This window comes from Callorhinchus milii, unplaced genomic scaffold, assembly GCF_018977255.1.
Source record: "Callorhinchus milii isolate IMCB2004 unplaced genomic scaffold, IMCB_Cmil_1.0 Scaffold3, whole genome shotgun sequence".
NCBI lineage: Eukaryota > Metazoa > Chordata > Chondrichthyes > Chimaeriformes > Callorhinchidae > Callorhinchus > Callorhinchus milii.
In genome coordinates, this window is record NW_024704744.1 from 583,961 (window position 1) to 606,262 (window position 22,302).

At 53.8% G+C, this 22,302-nt stretch overlaps 1 protein-coding gene across 1 annotated transcript; it reads left to right on the forward strand.

The window, feature by feature from the left end:
• Nucleotides 1-2,741: 2,741 nt before the first annotated feature.
• Nucleotides 2,742-22,106, forward strand: LOC103191462 (L-gulonolactone oxidase). Its single transcript, XM_042333733.1, has 12 exons — nucleotides 2,742-2,851; nucleotides 3,712-3,819; nucleotides 5,624-5,749; nucleotides 9,701-9,795; nucleotides 10,905-10,995; nucleotides 14,502-14,687; nucleotides 17,270-17,377; nucleotides 18,782-18,858; nucleotides 19,189-19,338; nucleotides 20,923-21,087; nucleotides 21,224-21,314; nucleotides 21,961-22,106. The coding sequence occupies exons 1-12, from the start codon at nucleotides 2,849-2,851 to the stop codon at nucleotides 22,087-22,089; spliced, it is 1,329 nt and encodes a 442-aa protein (XP_042189667.1). The 5' UTR covers nucleotides 2,742-2,848; the 3' UTR covers nucleotides 22,090-22,106.
• The last annotated feature ends 196 nt before the right edge of the window (nucleotides 22,107-22,302 follow it).

A 22,302-nucleotide genomic window follows, 5' to 3' on the forward strand; every position in this document is an offset into this window, starting at 1 on the left:
TGTGATACCCACAGTGTGGCCATAGGTGTAGAAAAATTCAATAAAGAAAAATGTATTTAATTGGCTGGCCAAAGAGGTTGGCTACCATTCCTTTGAGCCATTTGGATGTTACAGATGATGTAAAAATGCAAAATATGTGCTTTCTTTCATAAGTGACAGAGTAAAGTTAGGTTTTAAGGACACTGGAATGTACTGATCAACTTGTTATTAACCAGGTCAGATTGGGTTCGTTACTGTGTCACTTGCTGGTTACTTGTTAATTTGTCCACTCAGCACTGAGATGATGAGGGGTAAAAGCTGTTGGATTCCTGAAGACATTCCAAATGCTTCCGATGAGATGTTAAACTGAGGTCTGTCTGTCTGTTCAGGTGGATGTTACAGATCCCGAAGCATTATTCGAAAAGAGAAGAGTTTCTCTCTCCCAGTGACCTGGACAATAATCCCGCAGATAAAGTTGGTCATGGCTGTTTGTGGGAATCTGCCTTGCGGAGAAATGGGCTACTACACTATACACAGTCACTGCACTTTAAACAAAAACTGTGAGGCGGTTTGACACGGGTCGACAATGCGATAGGAGTGATAGCAAATGCAAAGATTTTTTATTGTTGTATAATTATTTTCTTCCTTATTTGAGGAACTTCAGGAACATCTCCGGGGAAGTGGTTTATTTCAATCAGAGCTCAAGAGCTGCCAACTCTCTGCTCGGTGGAATACTCCCTCTTCCCTCCTATCCAGAACTCTGGAGCTCATGTCCTATCCCACACCAGGCTCCGTGAGACTATTAACCCCAATCCTCATATGGCTTCACTGGTTCCCTATCCCCCCCATGGATCAATTTCAAGATCCGCTTCCTAGGTTTTAAAGCCCTCACGGTCTTGCTCCACCCTATGTCTGTGACCTTTTAAACCTACCAGCCCGACCGATTCCTTTGTTAAATAGGCTTCATGACCCCCGCCCTGCCCGCCTGCCCCACTATCAGCAGTCGGGCCTTCAGCCTTTCTGCTCCTTCCTCTAGAACTCCTTCCAGGACTATCTTTACCTTGCTCGCTTCCATCACCTCCTTCAAAGTCCTTCACAAGACCTTCATCTTTGATCAAGCATTCAGTCATCTACCCACCCTCTTGGACCCCAGCCTTCCTGAATCCAAGCCCCAGCTCAGATACAAACTCTCAACTGCCCAGCACCTTGGGACATTTTGGAGTTGTTTTGTCAGCTCTCAGCTTTTCTGCCCCTACCCTCTATAACGCCATCCAGGAATCCTTCCAACTCTTCCTCACTTGCCTCCTTCAAAGGCCTGTCTCACCTCCTTGAACTTGCCTTTAGCCACCCTCCGACCGCCAGCCTACTACCCTCCATCCCGCTTGATTCAAATCCTAGTTCAGGTGCAAACCCTTTACTGGCCAGCACCTTGGGACATCTTTCCAATGTGAAATGTGCTATATTATATAAATGTAATTTCTTGTTGTTGTTGCCATCCATGTAGTGAGGGCTCAATCCCTTGTCATCAATCCCTTGTCGGATATCAAATGACCAACCAATGACTATTCTCTTTGGGGGAAGGTAAGTGGGGTTTCCTTCAAGCTGAACTGGCTCCAAGGTGACATGTTTGGCAATGGAAAGTCAGAATCGTGCCCATGCTCTGCAGCAATCTTGGTAGTCCAGTTCGAGTCAGGCGGGTCCAAATTATTCCAGGAAACTGCTGATGACAGCACAGCCAGCCTGACTCATCGGCAGGACTTGGAGGGGTAGTCCAGTCACTGCGTTCAGGGATTTTTCCTACTCAGCTCCCATTAACACCTACAAGCCAAAGCCCTAACAGGTAGGGTGGTCCTAGCAAGATCAGCATCGGGAAAGCTTGCCAGACAGTGATATCAATGGCCAGCTTTGTGGTTTTAGTGGGTTAAAATCCAGTGGTTACCCCAATGCACACTCTAGGGCCCCCAAGCCTTGGCTCTTGCCAACCTGCACCTAGTGCTTTCCGGAATTAGATGACCAGGATGAGTCCCTCCAGGGAGAGAGTGCGCATTCGATTCCAACAATCTACCTCTGGGATTTTCATGTGTAGGTGGGATGGATAGGACTCTTAATTTGGTTTGGATACTCTTAAGCATGGATTTATGCATACGTCAGACACTTAGCTGATCCAAATAAAATTATATTGAATTGCGTTATCTTGACCTGTTTTATGGTGTTGCCTCCCATTTGCAGTCTTCATTGAACTGGGGTCCAGACAGCCAACCTGGCTCATTGCTGGGTTGTGGGGTGAAACCCCATGCGAGCACCTTGAACCAGTCCAGGCTGATGCTTCAGTGCAGCGCTGAGCGAGGATTGCATTGTTGGACGCGTCATCCTTTGGATGAGACATAAAGTCGAGGTCCCGCCTATGCCCGTTCAGGTGGCGTTAAAGATCTCACGGCGCTATTGGAAGCAAGAGAAGGGAGTTTGTGGTGCCCTCGCCAACAATGGCTGCCGCATTTACCCACAGTAAAACAGCCACTATAATTGACAGTAAATAATGTAAATTGTTTTGAGACATTCTGACAGTATAAAAATGTAGTTCCTTTGTTAAAAAATCTTGGGTATTTACAGACCCAGTGTGAGCTGGGTCCCCACCCGACACCCAATCCCATTCCTCCTTTGACCCTCACTGAGGCTTTTGTCTCAAGTGGTTTACTCATTGCCCAAATGAGTGACTGAAATTTTCCATTAATACATCAGCCGCTCCAAAGTACAGGGCTTCCCTTTCACCTTTCATTCCTGTCCAGTCAGTCGGTCCTGGGACAGGACACAGCGAGCAATCAGTCAGAGCCAGACTGTAACACACCTCACAGACATCAGCAACTCCAACATGGTAAGAATTGAGAGTTTCTACTTCACCTCTGTCTCTGCTACATTAGTGCCCGACACACTCCCAGATTATGTTGCAGCCCAGAACTTAATCAAGGGGTTTAGTGGGGAGGGATGGAAGGGTTACATATATGTAGAATAACAGCTCATGGGAATGAGTTACAGGCTGGAATCTAATTCAGAGTTGTGGGGTGGTGTGGGGATTGAGGGGTATATAGGGTAAAATGTACCCTCAGGAGTGAGTTACAGGCTGGAAACTAATACAAGAGAGCTTATCAGGCTTTGTATCTAATGTAAGTATGCTTATATATAATACAATAAATATTATTATTATCATTGGATCTGTTCATGATTATCTTGTGGAATCCTGTAGCTCAATGGTTAGAGCAGCCGCCTTGCAAGCAAGAGACCTGGGTTCGATTCCCATCAGGGCAAAATGTTGGCCAAGTGTCTTTACTCCACACACCTCTGTTTACTAGCGGTAAGTAGGAATCTGATTTTTAGTCAATTGGCGGATCGCTTTTCTGGGGGTAATAATAATACCTTCAAAATATAATAATAAATTGGTCACTCAATCCACGACTGTTAATATTAGAATTATTATCATTGTGGACTCACAAACAAACGGAAACAACCTGTTAACATCCACTTTGCTCAATCTTTTCACACTCTTAAAACACCTCCCAATCGTCTTGGGATACCTTCCTGACATGAAAGCCGCGATATAAATGTATATATGTATTTATCATCTCAACTCTGAACTTAGTAGCTCTTGTCTCTGGGGCAGAAGGTTGTAGTTTGAAGTCCCACGTCAATGATCAGAGGTTAGCTCACTCTCTCCCACTGACTCTCTCTGGTCTCCAGGCCCAGCTCGGAGGGATGGAAGGTCACCGGTTCCTGAACTGGGCAAAAACCTACAGCTGTGAGCCTGAGCTGTATTTTGAGCCCACCTCAGTGGAAGAGGTGAGACAGGTAAGTGTATGTGGGGTGCCAGGGGTGGGGTAGGGGGAGTGGGGTGTGGAGAGAGGTTTCGCTGCCTTCTGGTAACAAGTCAGACACTGTGAAGTAAGGACTATGCACAGCAATGAACAGTGAGGTGTGTTCTCCCTCTCACATACCCTGAGGTACTGGGCATGGGGAGGGCTGGGCTCTGAGACAGATTCACATTCTCACATTCCCTGCTCTCTCCCCCATTATATCTGTGCTGGTGCCCACTCCCCACTGGAGTTTTACCCCATTCCCTGCTCTCTCCCCCATTATGTCTGTGCTGGTGCCCACTCCCCACTGGAGCTCAACTGTAACCCCTTTCCCTCCTCTCTCCCCCATCGTATCAGTGCTGGTGCTCACTCCCCACTGGAGCTCTCTACTGTAACCCCATTCCCTGCTCTCTCTCTCTCTCTCCCTATCGTGTCTGTGCTGGTGCTCGCTCCCCCACTGGAGCTCTCTATTCTAACCCCATTCCCAGGGACCATCGATTCTCGTATTCAAAAACTTTATCGAGTCTCAAAGGGGCTTAAAGGTAGGGGGTGAGTGGTCATCATAGCTGTCAGTCCCCAGGGAAGGCAGATCTTGGTGACAAATAAAACACAAAATACTGCAGATGCTGGAACTCTGAAACAAAAACAAAAGTCACTGAGAACTCTCAGCAGGTCAGGCAGCATCTATGGAGAAAGGAAAGTGAGTCAACGTTTCAGGTCCACAATCAATACTTCATCAGAAGGGTAGTGGACCTGAAATGTTGACTCGCTTTCCTTTCCCCATCGATGCTGCCTGATCTGCTGAGTGTTCCCAGCGATGAAGGATCGTGATGAAGGGGGGTTCCCAGCGACTTCTGATTTTGTTTAGGATCTTGGTGATGAATGGCCGGTCTGAGCTGTCACTCACCGGGACATCTGATTCTGGGGTGGAGAGCAGCGGGAATCAATCAGGGGACACTCGGGAAATTCCCCATATTTCCCAGAAATAGCCAATCCCCTGGTTATGAGAATGTGGTACTCCCACCGGAAGCTGTGGTTCAAGTAGAAAGTGTCAATGTGTTTAAGAGGAAACGATGCATACTTAAGGGAGAGGGGAATAGAGGGGTGTGGGAGATGGTGTAGGGATGAAGGGGATGAGTTACGAGGAGCGGCTGATCAATTTGGGGCTATATTCTCTAGAATATAGAAGAATTAGAGGGATCTTATAGAAACCTATAAGATCATCAAAGGCCATGATAGAGTGGATAGTGGGAGATTGCGTCCCCCGGTTGGAGAAACTAAAACCAGGGGTCACAACCTTAAAATCAGAGGCAGCCCTTTCGCACTGAGTTGAGGAAGAACTTCTTCACTCAAAGGGCAGTGAATGTATGGAACTCACCACCCCAAAGGGCCGCTGACGCTCAGGGAATAGAGGGGTATGGGAGAGGGGAATAGGGGAATAGAGGGGTGTGGGAGAGGGGAATAGGGGAATAGAGGGGTGTGGGAGAGTGGAATAGGGGAATAGAGGGGTGTGGGAGAGGGGTATAGAGGGGTGTGGGAGAGGGGAATAGAGGGGTGTGGGAGAGGGGAATAGGGGAATAGATGGGTGTGGGAGAGGGGTATAGAGGGGTGTGGGAGAGGGAACAGGAAGAGTAGAAACTCAAGTGGAGTATAACTGGTTGGGCTGAATGCCCTAATTTACCACCCCTCCTAACTGGAAGTTACCAGGGCCTGAGCAGCCAGGCAGGAATCTCTGCCCACTCAGCCTGAGGTTCCAGCTCTGGGGTAGAGTATAAAGTATATTTCTGTCCCTGGTCCAGATCCTGTTGCTGGCCAAGCAGCGCTGTAAGAGGGTGAAGGTGGTCGGGGAAGGCCATTCCCCGTCGGACATCGCATGCACGGAGGGCTACCTGATCAAGCTCAATAAACTCAACCGGCTCCTCAAGGTACAGCATGATACCCACCCCCTCCCCTCCGCTGTTTATAACCACTCTCACTCTCGCTTCCAGGGCAGGAAGTTGTGGGTTCGAGCCCCATGTAGTGGCTTTGAGGTCACAGTCCAAGCTGACACTCCAGAGCAGGGCTGTAGTGTCAGAGGTGCTGTCCTTCAGTCAGTGATCAGCCTGTACCCCAAACAGTGACATTAGCCATCAGACCTACAGCGAGGCCTCGGCTTCTACTGTTTTGGTCACACGTGGAAACCCATGACTGTGCTGAAGAGAATCCAAACCAAATTGAGAATTCCATGAATCCCACCTACACCTGAGAATTCACGTGTCCCTGGAGGGACACATCCTGCTTCCCTAAAGCTAGAGAGTATTAGGCGAAGGTTGGCAAGAACTAAGGCTTGGTGGGTTCCCCAGAGTGTTGGGGGGAGCGACTACTGGAGTTTAACTGGTTAAAACACGATGATCCAAGAAAGAACCATTTCCAGCTTTGGCTTCACACACACATACCCCCCCACCCCACCCAGCAAACCGTCCTCTCATCACAGCAGCTCACTGCACGGGGAGTGGAGACAAGAGTGGCCGTTACTGCTATGTGTCAGCACTGAAGTCCCTGTGGAGTTGAGGGGAAGCCAAGCTTGTGTCCTGCCACTGCCGCTTAGTGAGCCACACAGCGTGCGGGGCTGGGAGCGCGGCCATTCCCACTGCCACATAGTGAGCCGCCAGTCACGATTAGTCACTTACCAGATAGTGATGGCAATAGTAAGTCACCGGTGGGTTCAAACGAGGTCCTCCTGATCTCCTGAGATCGTCCAATAGGGGAACGGTTTGGGGCATCTTTCCCTCAGTCTCTCTCTCGTGAGAAATTGCTTTTTCCCACTTGGGGAAGACGCATATGATACCCCCTCCCACATACTTACTCTGCCTGCGCACCCCCCCCCCCCCACCCCCACACTGCCCTGTCACACACACTGCCCCACCACACACACTGCCCCTACACTGCCCCCCCCCCACCCCACACACACTGCCCCCACACACACACTCCCCCTACACTGCCCCCCCCACACACACTGCCCCCCCCACACACTTCCTGCCTCCCCCACACACACTCCCCCTACACTGCCCCCCCACACACACTGCCCCACCACACACTGCCTGCACCCCCCACACACACTCCCCTTACACTGCCCCCCCACACACACTCCCCTTACACTGCCCCCCCCCACACACACACGCCCCCTACACTGCCCCCCCACACACACTCCCCCTACACTGCCCCCCCACACACACTCCCCTTACACTGCCCCCCCACACACACTCCCCCTACACTGCCCCCCCACACACACTCCCCTTACACTGCCCCCCCCCACACACACACGCCCCCTACACTGCCCCCCCACACACACTCCCCCTACACTGCCCCCCCACACACACTCCCCTTACACTGCCACCCCACACACACTGCCCCATTCCCACTGCCCCCCACACACACACTCCCTCTACACTGCCCCCCACACACACTGCCCCACCACACACTTCCTGCCTCCCCCACACACACTCCCCCTACACTGCCCCCCCCCACACACACTGCCCCCCCCCCCCACACACACACTGCCCCACCACACACTGCCTGCCTCCCCCACACACACTCCCCCTACACTGCCCCCCCACACACACTCCCCCTACACTGCCCCCCCCACACACACACACTGCCTCCCTTACACACACACCGCCCCCCATATACACACACTTCCCATCCCCAAATACACACCAACCCCCACCACCACACACAGCCCCACACTCCTCACACATACTGCCCCCCTTACACATACATTACTCCCCCATACACACTGCACCCCCCACATACACTACCCCCCACCACCACACACAGCCCCCACCCACAGAAACCCACATATACACACTAACCCCCAGCAGCTTCCTCACCAAAAGCTCTTCCCCAATGAGAAATTCCTCTCCAGTGTTCAGCCCCAAACCCTCCCCACCTCTATGACCTCCCAACTTGGATGTTTCATTTGCTCAGTAATCAGTGGCTAACAGCATGTCCTCCCCTGCACACCTGCCCCACTGTCACCTGTTTGCCCCCACTCTCTGGAGCTCCATTCCCGGAGTCCCTCTGACTCACTCTCTCCCGTTGTTCAAGACACATCAACGCCTTGACAGCTCTTTCAGTCATCTTTTCCCCTCCCCACCACCCTCTCGGCCCACCCCCAGCTCTGTGCCAGCTACAGTGTCCAGCGATTTGAGATGTCCCTCCAACGTGAAAAGTTGTTGTGGAAGGGAAAGGCACAGCAGGGAATCCGGCCAACAACAGCCAAAAACTAGGACCACCCTGAGGTCAACGTTGCTTTGCACTGCTCTGGTTTGAGATATATCCAGTCTTGGAGATATGTCTACTTTCTTCAGATGCTCTCTTTGTCCACCAACTGTGAGTGGGTACTGACCGGCTGGTGAGCGGTCGGTGACTGGTCAGACAGTGGGGACTGACAGGGGCAGAGCAGTGGGTGGTGAGTGGGCACAGTGGGGGCTGATGGTCAGTGGGTGATGAGTGGGCACAGTGCGAGCTGCTGGTCAGCGGGTGGTGAGTGGGCAGGGTGGGGGCTGATGGGCAGTGGGTGGTGAGGGCAGGGTGGGGGCTGATGGGCAGTGGGTGGTGAGTGGTCAGGGTGGGGTGGGGGCTGATGGGCAGTGGGTGGTGAGGGCAGGGTGGGGTGGGGCTGATGGGCAGTGGGTGGTGAGGGCAGGGTGGGGGCTGATGGGCAGTGGGTGGTGAGGGCAGGGTGGGGTGGGGGCTGATGGGCAGTGGGTGGTGAGGGCAGGGTGGGGGCTGATGGGCAGTGGGTGGTGAGGGCAGGGTGGGGGCTGATGGGCAGTGGGTGGTGAGGGCAGGGTGGGGTGGGGGCTGATGGGCAGTGGGTGGTGAGGGCAGGGTGGGGGGCTGATGGGCAGTGGGTGGTGAGGGCAGGGTGGGGTGGGGGCTGATGGGCAGTGGGTGGTGAGGGCAGGGTGGGGGCTGATGGGCAGTGGGTGGTGAGGGCAGGGTGGGGGGCTGATGGGCAGTGGGTGGTGAGGGCAGGGTGGGGTGGGGGCTGATGGGCAGTGGGTGGTGAGGGCAGGGGGGGTGGGGGCTGATGGGCAGTGGGTGGTGAGGGCAGGGTGGGGGCTGATGGGCAGTGGGTGGTGAGGGCAGGGTGGGGTGGGGGCTGATGGGCAGTGGGTGGTGAGGGCAGGGTGGGGCTGATGGGCAGTGGGTGGTGAGGGCAGGGTGGGGGGGGCTGATGGGCAGTGGGTGGTGAGGGCAGGGTGGGGTGGGGGCTGATGGGCAGTGGGTGGTGAGGGCAGGGTGGGGGCTGATGGGCAGTGGGTGGTGAGGGCAGGGTGGGGTGGGGGCTGATGGGCAGTGGGTGGTGAGGGCAGGGTGGGGTGGGGGCTGATGGGCAGTGGGTGGTGAGGGCAGGGGTGGGGGCTGATGGGCAGTGGGTGGTGAGGGCAGGGTGGGGTGGGGGCTGATGGGCAGTGGGTGGTGAGGGCAGGGTGGGGGCTGATGGGCAGTGGGTGGTGAGGGCAGGGTGGGGTGGGGGCTGATGGGCAGTGGGTGGTGAGGGCAGGGTGGGGTGGGGGCTGATGGGCAGTGGGTGGTGAGGGCAGGGTGGGGTGGGGGCTGATGGGCAGTGGGTGGTGAGGGCAGGGTGGGGTGGGGGCTGATGGGCAGTGGGTGGTGAGGGCAGGGGGGGGCTGATGGGCAGTGGGTGCTGAGGGCAGGGTGGGGGCTGATGGGCAGTGGGTGGTGAGGGCAGGGTGGGGGCTGATGGGCAGTGGGTGGTGAGGGCAGGGTGGGGTGGGGGCTGATGGGCAGTGGGTGGTGAGGGCAGGGTGGGGTGGGGGCTGATGGGCAGTGGGTGGCACTGACCAGCACTCGCTCGCCCTGTGCAGGTGGATGTGATGAAGCAGCAGGTGACGGTGGAGGCGGGAATCCTCCTCACGGAGTTGAACGAGGACCTCACACAACACGGATTGGCACTCTCCAAGTGAGACCCCCCACTACCCCCACCCCCCGCACACACATACATATACACATGCACACACACAGCACACATACAACCATACACATATACACACACACAAACACACATACATATACACATGCACACACACAGCACACATACAACCATACACATATACACACACACAAACATATACACACGCGCGCACACAGCACACATACAACCATACACATATACACACACACAAACACACATACACACGCGCGCACACATACATACAACAACAACACAATTACATTTGTATACATACATACACACACCTACATATAAACACATGCACACACTGTCCTGACACTCACCCACCACACAGGGTGTCTGTGTCTGACTGTGTGTCTGATTGTCTATTTGTGTGTCTGTGTGTCTGTCAGTGTGTGTTTGTGTGTCAGTGTGTGTTTGTGTGTCAGTGTGTGTTTGTGTGTCAGTGTGTGTTTGTGTGTCTGACTGTGTGTCAGTGTGTGTTTGTGTGTCAGTGTGTGTTTGTGTGTCTGACTGTGTGTCAGTGTGTGTTTGTGTGTCTGACTGTGTGTCAGTGTGTGTTTGTGTGTCAGTGTGTGTTTGTGTGTCTGACTGTGTGTCAGTGTGTGTTTGTGTGTCAGTGTGTGTTTGTGTGTCAGTGTGTGTTTGTGTGTCTGACTGTGTGTCAGTGTGTGTTTGTGTGTCAGTGTGTGTTTGTGTGTCAGTGTGTGTTTGTGTGTCTGACTGTGTGTCAGTGTGTGTTTGTGTGTCTGACTGTGTGTCAGTGTGTGTTTGTGTGTCAGTGTGTGTTTGTGTGTCAGTGTGTGTTTGTGTGTCAGTGTGTGTTTGTGTGTCTGACTGTGTGTCAGTGTGTGTTTGTGTGTCAGTGTGTGTTTGTGTGTCAGTGTGTGTTTGTGTGTCAGTGTGTGTTTGTGTGTCTGACTGTGTGTCAGTGTGTGTTTGTGTGTCAGTGTGTGTTTGTGTGTCAGTGTGTGTTTGTGTGTCAGTGTGTGTTTGTGTGTCTGACTGTGTGTCAGTGTGTGTTTGTGTGTCAGTGTGTGTTTGTGTGTCAGTGTGTGTCTGTGTGTCTGACTGTGTGTCTGTCTGTCTGTCTGCAGTATGGGCGCTGTGTCTGACGTCACCGCTGGAGGAGTGATCGCCACCGGCACCCACAACACAGGCATCCGGCACGGTATCCTGGCCACACAGGTACACACCGCACCACACAGGTACACACCGCACCACACAGGTACACACCGCACCACACAGGTACACACCGCACCACACAGGTACACACCCACAGCACCACACAGGTACACACCCACAGCACCACACAGGTACACACCGCACCACACAGGTACACACCCACCCACAGCACCACACAGGTACACACCGCACCACACAGGTACACACCCACGCACAGCACCAACCAGGTACACACCCACCCACAGCACCACACAGGTACACACCCGCTCACAGCACCACACAGGTACACACCGCACCACACAGGTACACACCGCACCACACAGGTACACACCGCACCACACGGGTACACATCCGCCCACAGCACCACACAGGTACACACCCACAGCACCACACAGGTACACACCCACAGCACCACACAGGTACACACCCACAGCACCACACAGGTACACACCCACAGCACCACACAGGTACACACCCACAGCACCACACAGGTACACACCGCACCACACAGGTACACACCGCACCACACAGGTACACACCCACGCACAGCACCAACCAGGTACACACCCACCCACAGCACCACACAGGTACACACCCGCTCACAGCACCACACAGGTACACACCGCACCACAGGTACACACCCACCCACAGCACCACACAGGTACACACCGCACCACACAGGTACACACCCACGCACAGCACCAACCAGGTACACACCCACCCACAGCACCACACAGGTACACACCCACCCACAGCACCACACAGGTACACACCGCACCACACAGGTACACACCCACCCAGAGCACCACACAGTTACACACCGCACCACACAGGTACACACCGCACCACACAGGTACACACCCACCCACAGCACCACACAGGTGCACACCGCACCACACAGGTACACACCGCACCACACAGGTACACACACACCCACAGCACCACACAGGTACACACCCACAGCACCACACAGGTACACACCGCACCACACAGGTACACACCGCACCACACAGGTACACACCCGCCCACAGCACCACACAGGTACACACCCACCCACAGCACCACACAGGTACACACCCACAGCACCACACAGGTACACACCCACAGCACCACACAGGTACACACCCACAGCACCACACAGGTACACACCGCACCACACAGGTACACACCGCACCACACAGGTACACACCCACGCACAGCACCAACCAGGTACACACCCACCCACAGCACCACACAGGTACACACCCGCTCACAGCACCACACAGGTACACACCGCACCACAGGTACACACCCACCCACAGCACCACACAGGTACACACCGCACCACAGGTACACACCCACCCACAGCACCAACCAGGTACACACCCACCCACAGCACCACACAGGTACACACCCACCCACAGCACCACACAGGTACACACCGCACCACACAGGTACACACCGCACCACACAGGTACACACCCACCCACAGCACCACACAGGTACACACCGCACCACACAGGTACACACCGCACCACACAGGTACACACACACCCACAGCACCACACAGGTACACACCCACAGCACCACACAGGTACACACCGCACCACACAGGTACACACCGCACCACACAGGTACACACCCGCCCACAGCACCACACAGGTACACACCCACCCACAGCACCACACAGGTACACACCCACAGCACCACACAGGTACACACCCGCTCACAGCACCAACCAGGTACACACCCGCCCACAGCACCACACAGGTACACACCCGCTCACAGCACCACACAGGTACACACCCACAGCACCACACAGGTACACACCCGCTCACAGCACCACACAGGTACACACCCGCTCACAGCACCACACAGGTACACACCCGCTCACAGCACCACACAGGTACACACCGCACCACAGGTACACACCCACCCACAGCACCACACAGGTATACACCCGCTCACAGCACCACACAGGTACACACCCGCTCACAGCACCACACAGGTACACACCGCACCACAGGTACACACCCACCCACAGCACCACACAGGTACACACCCGCTCACAGCACCAACCAGGTACACACCCGCCCACAGCACCACACAGGTACACACCCACCCACAGCACCACACAGGTACACACCCGCTCACAGCACCACACAGGTACACACCGCACCACAGGTACACACCCACCCACAGCACCACACAGGTACACACCCGCTCACAGCACCACACAGGTACACACCCACCCACAGCACCACACAGGTACACACCCACCCACAGCACCACACAGGTACACACCCGCCCACAGCACCACACAGGTACACACCCGCTCACAGCACCACACAGGTACACACCCACCCACAGCACCACACAGGTACACACCCGCTCACAGCACCACACAGGTACACACCCGCCCACAGCACCACACAGGTACACACCCGCCCACAGCACCACACAGGTACACACCCGCCCACAGCACCACACAGGTACACACCCGCCCACACTGCTCTCCCCGTAAACGCCGCTCTCTCACTGCAGTAGCCTTGCCCCCCCACACTCGCTGTTCTCACTGTTCACTGGAAATGACCTGATCCCAAGCGAGAGGACCCAGGTTCTATTCCGGGGGCAGTGCGAAGCGTTAGGTAAGTTTCCTTACTCCACACCTTCTGTTTATTCAGCAATAATTAGGAACCTGGTTGTTAGGCGATTGGGGGATCGCTTTTTCAGGGGTAATAGCCACATCAAAAAAAAATTAAAATAATAATTTGGTCACTCAATCTACAACTGTTTGTGGAACATTGCTGTGTGCAATTGGCTGACCCGGTTCACCCACAATATATACAGTCACTACACTTTACAGTATATACTGTGAAGCGCTTTGAGATGTCTCGAAAAAGTGATGAGGGGCTATATCAATATTTAGTATTATCCTGACATGAAAGGTACAATATAAATGCAATTTTGTTGTTGTCCAAAGCACTTCACAGGATATACTGGAAGGTGTAGTGACTGTGTATCTTGTATTTGATCATGGCAGCCATTAGGCAGACAGAAAAACATCCCACAAACAACCATTAAGTGACTGGAGGATTGTTGGCCAGGCCAGTGGGAGGGATAAACGCCCTTCTCTTTTTGAATCGTGCCATTGGCATTTTAGCATCCACCCGGCCAGGCAGGTGGGACCTCGGTTTAATGTCTCATCTGAAGGATGGCACCTCTGACAATTAATGCAGTGCTCCCTCACCCCCTCCTCCCCCCACACGCTCTCCAGGACATTGGAGGGTCAGCCTTGTGCCAAACCTGAATTAACAATGAGCGAAACAACCCTTCATCAGTGGCAGCGCTCTTGCCTTTGGGTCAGAAGGTTGTGGGTTCAAGCCATTAAGTCTCTGAGTTTCTCCCCGATCTGCCCAACAATCCCACACAATGGTCATTCACCTACTAGTCATGGGTGACATTGCTGTGTGGCCCACAGTGACTGGCGGGGAAGCTCTGTGACTGGTTGTGTCTCCCCTGGTGGACAGGTGGTGTCTCTGTGCCTGATGACGGCTGCGGGTGAGGTGCTGGAGTGCTCCGAGCAGCAGAACCAGGAGGTGTTCCGGGCGGCCTCGCTGCACTTGGGCTGCCTGGGGGTGGTCCTTACCCTGACCATCCAGTGCCAGCCCGCGTTCCTCATCCACCAGCGCCGCTTCCCAGCCTCACTCACACAGGTACACACTCCCCCCACCCCCACCCCCAGCCTCACTCACACAGGTACACACTCCCCCTACCCCCAGCCTCACTCACACAGGTACACACTCCCCCCACCCCCACCCTCACTCACACAGGTACACACTCCCCCCACCCCCAGCCTCGCTCACACAGGTACACACTCCCCCCACCCCCAGCCTCGCACACACAGATACACACTCCCCCCAGCCTCGCTCACACAGGCATACACTCCCCCCACCCCCAGCCTCGCTCACACAGGTACACACTCCCCCCACCCCCCACAGCCTCGCACACACAGGTACACACTCCCCCCACCCCCACCCCCAGCCTCGCACACACAGGTACACACTCCAAATCCCAGCCTCGCTCACACAGGTACACATTCCCCCCACCCCCAGCCCCAGCCTTGCATTGCTCACACAGGTACACACTCCCCCCACCCCCAGCCTTGCTCACACAGGTACACACTCCCCCCACCCCCAGCCTCGCTCACACAGGTACACATTCCCCCCAGCCCCAGCCTCGCTCACACAACTCGCTGTGTTGAAAACTTTCTCCTCACCTCTCATTTCTTTCAACAACTGTTTTAAATCGGTGCCCTCGCCCGGCCCCCCCCTCCCCACTCACAATCCCCCACCCCTCTCTCAGGCCTCTTTTCACTCCGACAACTCTCCCCTCTCTCTCACACCCACCTTTCGCTCTCAAAGCCCCCCCACCTCGTGCTATAACTCGGTGGCACGGAAACCCGATTGTAGGGGTTCGAGAAGGGAGTGGCGGAGAGGAAGGAGTGAAATTGGAAGCAACTACTCATTGCAGGACTTTGGAGAGGAAAGGGAGGTTGGAGATGGGGTGGTGGATTGAGAGCAGGGATGGGTTAAGGGACGGTTTTTTAAGGAGTTATGACAGTGTTTTTGATGGGGTGGGAACAGTATAGGGTCAATATCAAAAGCTGGGGAACGCACTAAAGAATCGAACATCCAAGGTGGTGATCTCTGGATTACTCCCTGTGACTCGGGCAAATAAGTACCACAGTCACAGGATCAAACATATGAATGCTTGGCTGGAAATATGGTCCAGAAAAGAGGGCTTCAGGTTTCTGGATCATTGGGACCAGTTCTGGGGCAGGTGGGACCTGTATCATATGGATGGGTTACACCTAAACAGGGTTGGGGCCAATGTGTAGCAGACAGGCTAACCAGCTTTGAGGGGGGAAGGGAATGCAAAAAACGAGGAGTTAAAAAATGGAGAAATAAAACAGGGGGGAAGTGCAGAACAGGTCAAGTCGGTCTTGGAGTGCGTGTGCCTAAAGTGGTCATAGGGGGATATGATGTAGTAGCAGTAACAGAGACTTGGCTCAAGCAAGGACCGGAATGGGAGCTGAATATTCCTGGCTATAATGTATTCAGGAGGGATAGGGAAGGAAATAAAGGAGGGGGTGTGGCATTGTTAATCAAGGATATGGTTATAGCTGTGGAAAGGGTCGAGATGCTGGAGGGCCCCAAAACGGAATCTATCTGGTTAGAGTTAAGGAACAAAAAAGGAGCTGTTACTCTGGAAGGGGTATACTATAGACCACTAAATAGTGGGAAGGAAATAGATGAGCAGATCTGCAAGCAGATCTCAGACAGATGAAGGCCAATAGAGTCGTGATAATGGGGGACTTTAATTATCCCAACATAGACTGGCAAAACAACAGCGCAAAGGGCAAGGAGGGGGAAAAATTCCTAAAATGTGTACAGGGCAACTTTCTTGATCAGTACGTTTCCAGCCCAATGAGGAAGGAAGCAGTGCTGGATCTAGTTCTGGGGAATGAAGTAGGGCAAGTGGAGCAGGTTTCAGTGGGAGAGCATCTGGGCAATAGCGATCACAACATCATTAGATTCAGAGTGCATATGGAAACAGACAAGGAACCATCTAAGGGGAAGAGGGCAAATTTCAGTGAGTTAAAAAGGGACCTGGCCAAGGTGGACTGGAAAGAAAGATTGGCAGGTAAAACAACTAAAGAGCAGTGGGAAGTCTTCAAGGATGAGATAGGTCGGGGACAGAACAAATACATTCTGACAAAAGGGAAAAGTAGAGAATCCAAACCTTCCTGAATAACGAAGGTAATTGTATCTGGAATGAAGCAGAAAAAGGAGGCGTATGACAAATGTCAAACCCAAGATACAGAAGACAACCAAATCGAATATAGGAAGTACAGAGGAGAACTGAAAAAGGAAATAAGAGGCGCAAAAAGATTATACAAAAAAAGTTAGCAGGTAACATTAAAGGGAATCCTAAAGTATTTTACAAGCATATCAAGAAAAAAGGTTAGTCAAAGGTTAGTCAACCTCACACACTCCCCGTCTCTCACAGACCCCTCTCTTTCACAGCCCACACCCCCCCTCCCCCTTTCTCAAGCTCCCACTCTCTCTCTTACAGCCACCCTTTCTCTCTCACAACCCTCCCACTCTCATAGACCCCACTCACTCACACCCCCCGTCACCCTCACACCCCACCCTCTCTGTCATCTCCTCTCTCTCTCACCCCACTCTCGCTCTCATAACACACACACACCCCCACCACCGTCTCTCTCTGGCAGGTTCTGACCGAGTTGGATGATCACCTCCAGCGTTCTGAGTATTTCCGTTTCCTGTGGTTCCCGCACACCGACAACGTCAACGTCTACTACAGCGATCGCACCGACAAGGTATTGCTGCGTCACGAGACAGACGTGTAAGTGTAGGAGACGTCCTGAAAGTGAGACGTCTTGAATGAGAGACATGTGAGTGTGAGACGCGTGAGAGGCGTGTGAGTGTGTGAGACACGTGAGTGTGAGATCCGGAAGTGTGAGAGACATCCTGAGTGTGAGAGACGATTAGTTTGGTCACTGAATCCACGACTGTTTGTGGGACATTGCTGTACGCAATTGGCTGCTGCTTTTTGCACACAAAATACACAGTTAATCCACTTTACAGTATATTCTGTGAAGCCCTTTGGGACGGCTCGAAGACATGAGAAGGCGCTGTAACAAATGCAAGGATTATTATTAGAGACTGATAGTGAGAAGCGTCGGGTGGAGAAAAACGAAGGAGACACTGGACGAACAGGGGCAGGCAGGGGGAACAAGAGCAGACGGGGGGGAACGAGAGCAGACGGGGGGGAACGAGAGCAGACGGGGGGGAACGAGAGCAGATGGGGGTAACGAGAGCAGACGGGGGTAACGAGAGCAGACGGGGGGTAACGAGAGCAGACGGGGGGTAACGAAAGCAGACAGGGATAACGAGAGCAGACAGTGGGTAACGAGAGCAGACAGGGGTAACGAGAGCAGACGGGGGTAACGAGAGCAGACGGGGGTAACGATAGCAGATGGGGGTAACGAGAGCAGACGGGGGTAATGAGAGCAGACGGGGGTAATGAGAGCAGATGGGGATAACGAGAGCAGACGAGGGGTAACAACAAATTAAACTTGTACAGCGCCCTTCACTTCAAAAAGGCATCCCAGGGCGATGGAGAGTCAGGGCTTCTTGGATCCAAACTGGAGTTGGGGTTAGATGGGGTAGAAGACGGGGGTGGGGTGTGTCCGAAGGCACAGTAGAAGAGGAAGATCTTTAGAGCGGACATAAAGGAGGCAAAAGAGGACGTGAGGCAAAGGGATTGTAGGATAGAGTTCCAGAATGTGGGGGCAGAGATGCTGAATGCCCGACTGGCAACGATGGGGCGGAAAGTGCGGGGGACCCAAAGCAGGCGGTGTCCGCTGAGCGGAGGGAGCGGACCGGCTGATATGGGGTTAGTAGGTCGGAGAAGTGGGGAGAGCAAAACCGTAGAGGACTTTGAAGGTGAGGGTTATGTACCCTTCTCTGAGGGATGTGGAGCCAGTGAAGCCGGGCAAGAGCGGGGGTGAGAGGCTCCCGGAGCCTGGTGCGGGGAATGAACATGAGCTGCAGCTCTGAATAATCTGCTGCTTGTGGAGGGAAGTCCAGCGTAGTTGGCGTAGTCAAGCCGGGATGTGGTAACGAAGGCAGAAGAGGGCAGACGGGAGTAATGAAGACAGATGGGGGCCAAACAGGGGTTAAGAGGCCAGATGGGGGGTAATTATCTTTCTGTTTTGCAGCCACTGAAATGCAGCTCGAACTGGTTCCGTGATTACGCTGTCGGTTATTACCTCCTGGAACTGTTACTGTGGGTCAGGTTGGTCCTCCCACTGACATCCCATCTCACAATCTCCATCCCCTCTCACTCCCCCCCCTACCCATCCACTCCTCCCTCCCTTCATTTCCCCCCTTACTGTACCCCCCACCCCCCCCACACACACAAGAGTCAGTGTGTGCAACGCTGTGACCGGGGGTCAGTGTGTGAGACACTGTGTCCGGGGGTCAGTGTGTGCAACGTTGTGACCGGGGGTCAGTGTGTGACACTGTGTCCGGGGGTCAGTGTGTGAGACACTGTGTCCGGGGGTCAGTGTGCGAGGGGGTGAGGTAGGTGGAGGAGGTACTGAATGGTGTCTCTGACTCTCTGCAGTTTCTTCCTCCCGTGGTTGACCACCTGGATCACTCGGGCCTATTTCTGGGCCATTTACTCCGTGAGACAGGAGCAGGTCCAGCGCAGTGACCGAGCTTTCAGCTGTGAATGTCTCTTCAAACAGTATGTGTCTGACTGGGCCATTCCCATGTAAGTACCTTGCGTGAGTACCTTACAAGAGCGTGTGGAGATGGGGGGGAAATAATGGATAGCAAGCTGGTACGAAGCAGAAATCAGAGAGTAGGGGTGAAGGGTAGCTACTCGGACTGGTAGAGGGTGGGCAGTGGTGTTCCACAATGATCATTATTGGGACCACGATTGTTCACAATATACATTAATGATTTGGACTCAGGAATCAGTAGTACAATTTCAAAATTTGCAGATGACATCAAGTTGGGGGGAATGGTTAATCCAGAGGAGAACGGCAACAAATTACAGCAAGACATTGATAATGTTGCTGAGTGGGCATTTAAATGGCAAAATTATTCCAATGTAGAAAAGTGTGAGGTGGTACATTTTGGTAGAAGGAATAAGGAAGTCACATACATCCTGGAAAATAAAAGCCTAAATGGGGTAGAGGAGCAAAGGGATCTCGGGGTACACATACACAATTCACTAAAAGTAGCAACTCAGGTTAATAAGGCCATAAAAAAGGCAAAAAACCAGGCATTGGGGTTGATTTCTAGAGGGATAGGGACAGAAATGAAAAGCAGGAAGTTATGGTAACCCTCTACAGAACCTCGGTTAGACCACACTTACAATACAGTGCAGTTCTGGTCCCCACGTTATAGAGGGGACTATAGGCACTGGAGAGAGTGCAAAGGAGATTCCCAACGATGATCCCAGAACTGAGAGGTTATAGCTATCAGGAAAGGCTGAGCGTGCTTGGGCTCTTCTCTCTTGAAAAGTGGAGGGTAAGGCTGACCTGACAGAGGTCTTTAAAATGATGAAAGGTTTGGATGGGGTAGACATAGGGAAGATGTTTCCACTTGTGGGGGAGACCAAAACCAGGGCCATCAACATCAAATAGTCCCAAATAGATCAAACAGGGAAGTTGGAGGAAACCTCTTCACACACACGGTAGTGGGAATGTGGAACGTGCTGCCACGCGGAGTTGTGGAGGCAAACAGCACAGATGTATTTCAGGGGAAGCCGGAGAGGTACATGAGGGAGAAAGGAGTAGAAGGTGATGTCTGAAGGCTGTTGGGGAAGGGCCGGAGAGGCTCATGTGGAGCTGAAACACCGGCAAAGACCAGTTGGGCCGAATGGCTGATTCTGTGCTGTATACTCTAATGCAATCTATTCTAATGTAATACTTTTGCCCTCCTCCCCTCCTCCCTGTAAGCTCCCACTCCCCCCCCCCCCCGGGTAACCTCTTGCCCTCACTCGCCCGGTCCCACTGGTTTGCCGTCACATCCTCATTCTCACCCTCCAACGTGAAAGGCGCAATACAAATGTTACGTTGTTGTTAAATCCCTCCATGGTCTCGCCCCACCTCTGTGACCTCCTCAAACCCCACCAAACCCCTCAGCGAGCACCACGTGCTTCACCTCCCCCACTCTCCCCCCCACCATCATTGGCCTGGGGTGTCAGCCACTCGCCATCCCCCCCCCCCGTGACTCCAGCCCAGAGACCCTCAAATGTGTTCCCTCCCCACCTTCTAACATTTGATGCACGTTTTGTGAATGTGGCCGATGACGACGTTGTTGTGGTTGTTGTTGTTGTTGTGTGCAGACACAGGGCTGGGGAGGCCCTGCGGCAGTTACAGGTCTGGCTGGGACGGCACGAGGGGGAGACGGCTCACTTCCCGGTTGAGGTGCGTTTCGCCCGCGGTGACGACATCCTGCTCAGCCCCTGCTATAGGCAGGACAGCTGCTACATCAACATCATCGCCTACAGGTAGGTCCCCGCGGTGTGTGTGACGGTGTGTGTGTGTGTCTGCGGGCGGGCGTGTGTGTGTGTGTGTATGTGTGTATGTGTGTGACACACACCAGGGGCGCGGTTGGCTGTTCGCTGACCTGTGTCTCTCTCTCAGGCCATATGGGAGGGAGCCGCAGCGCGAGAGATACTGGGCAGCGTACGAGGCCATCATGAGGGAGAACGGAGGCCGTCCCCACTGGGCAAAGGTGGGTCAAGAACCTGTCCCTACACTGTGACACCGTGAGTGTGTGACACACACTGTTGACTGTGCGCGTGTGACAGACTGAAACTGTGTCCGTGAGCAACTGTGATAAGTGTGTGTGTGTGTGAGCAACACCTTGACAAATGTGTGTGGGCATGACTGTGAGTGTGTCACATTGAGTGTGTGTCAGACTGTGAGTGTGTCACATTGAGTGTGTGTCAGACTGTGAGTGTGTCACATTGAGTGTGTGTCAGACTGTGAGTGTGTCACATTGAGTGTGTGTCAGACTGTGAGTGTGCATCACTGAGTGTGTGTCAGACTGTGAGTGTGTCACATTGAGTGTGTGTCAGACTGTGAGTGTGTCACATTGAGTGTGTCAGACTGTGAGTGTGTCACATTGAGTGTGTGTCAGACTGTGAGAGTGTGAGCATGACTGTGAGTGTGCGTCAGACTGACAGTGTGTGTGACAGTGAGTGTGTCAGACTGTAGGTGTGAGCATGAGTGTGTATGACTGTGTGTGAGCATGAGTGTGTGTGTGTCAGTGTGAGTGTGTGTCAGACTGTGACAGTGTCACTGTGAGTGAGTGTGAGGGAATGTGTGAGGCCACTCACACTCACGCTCACACTCACTGTGTTTGCTCGCACACTCAGGCTCACAGTTGTGTCCGCGAGGACTTTGAGAAGATGTACCCGGGTTTCCGCACGTTTTGCTCCATCCGAGAGAGGCTTGATCCCACCGGAATGTTCCTCAACGCGTACCTGGAGAGAACCTTCTTCTGATCAACTGTCCCCCCACCACCCCACACGCCCCCCCCCACCCCCACACACAGCAACAACCCCCCCCACCCCACACGCACACCCCCACCCCACACAGCCCCCACACACCACACCGACCATCATACTGCCACTCTCCCACACACAATCTCACTGTCCCCCGACACACACAGCAACAACCCCCCCCACCCCACACGCACACCCCCACCCCCCACACAC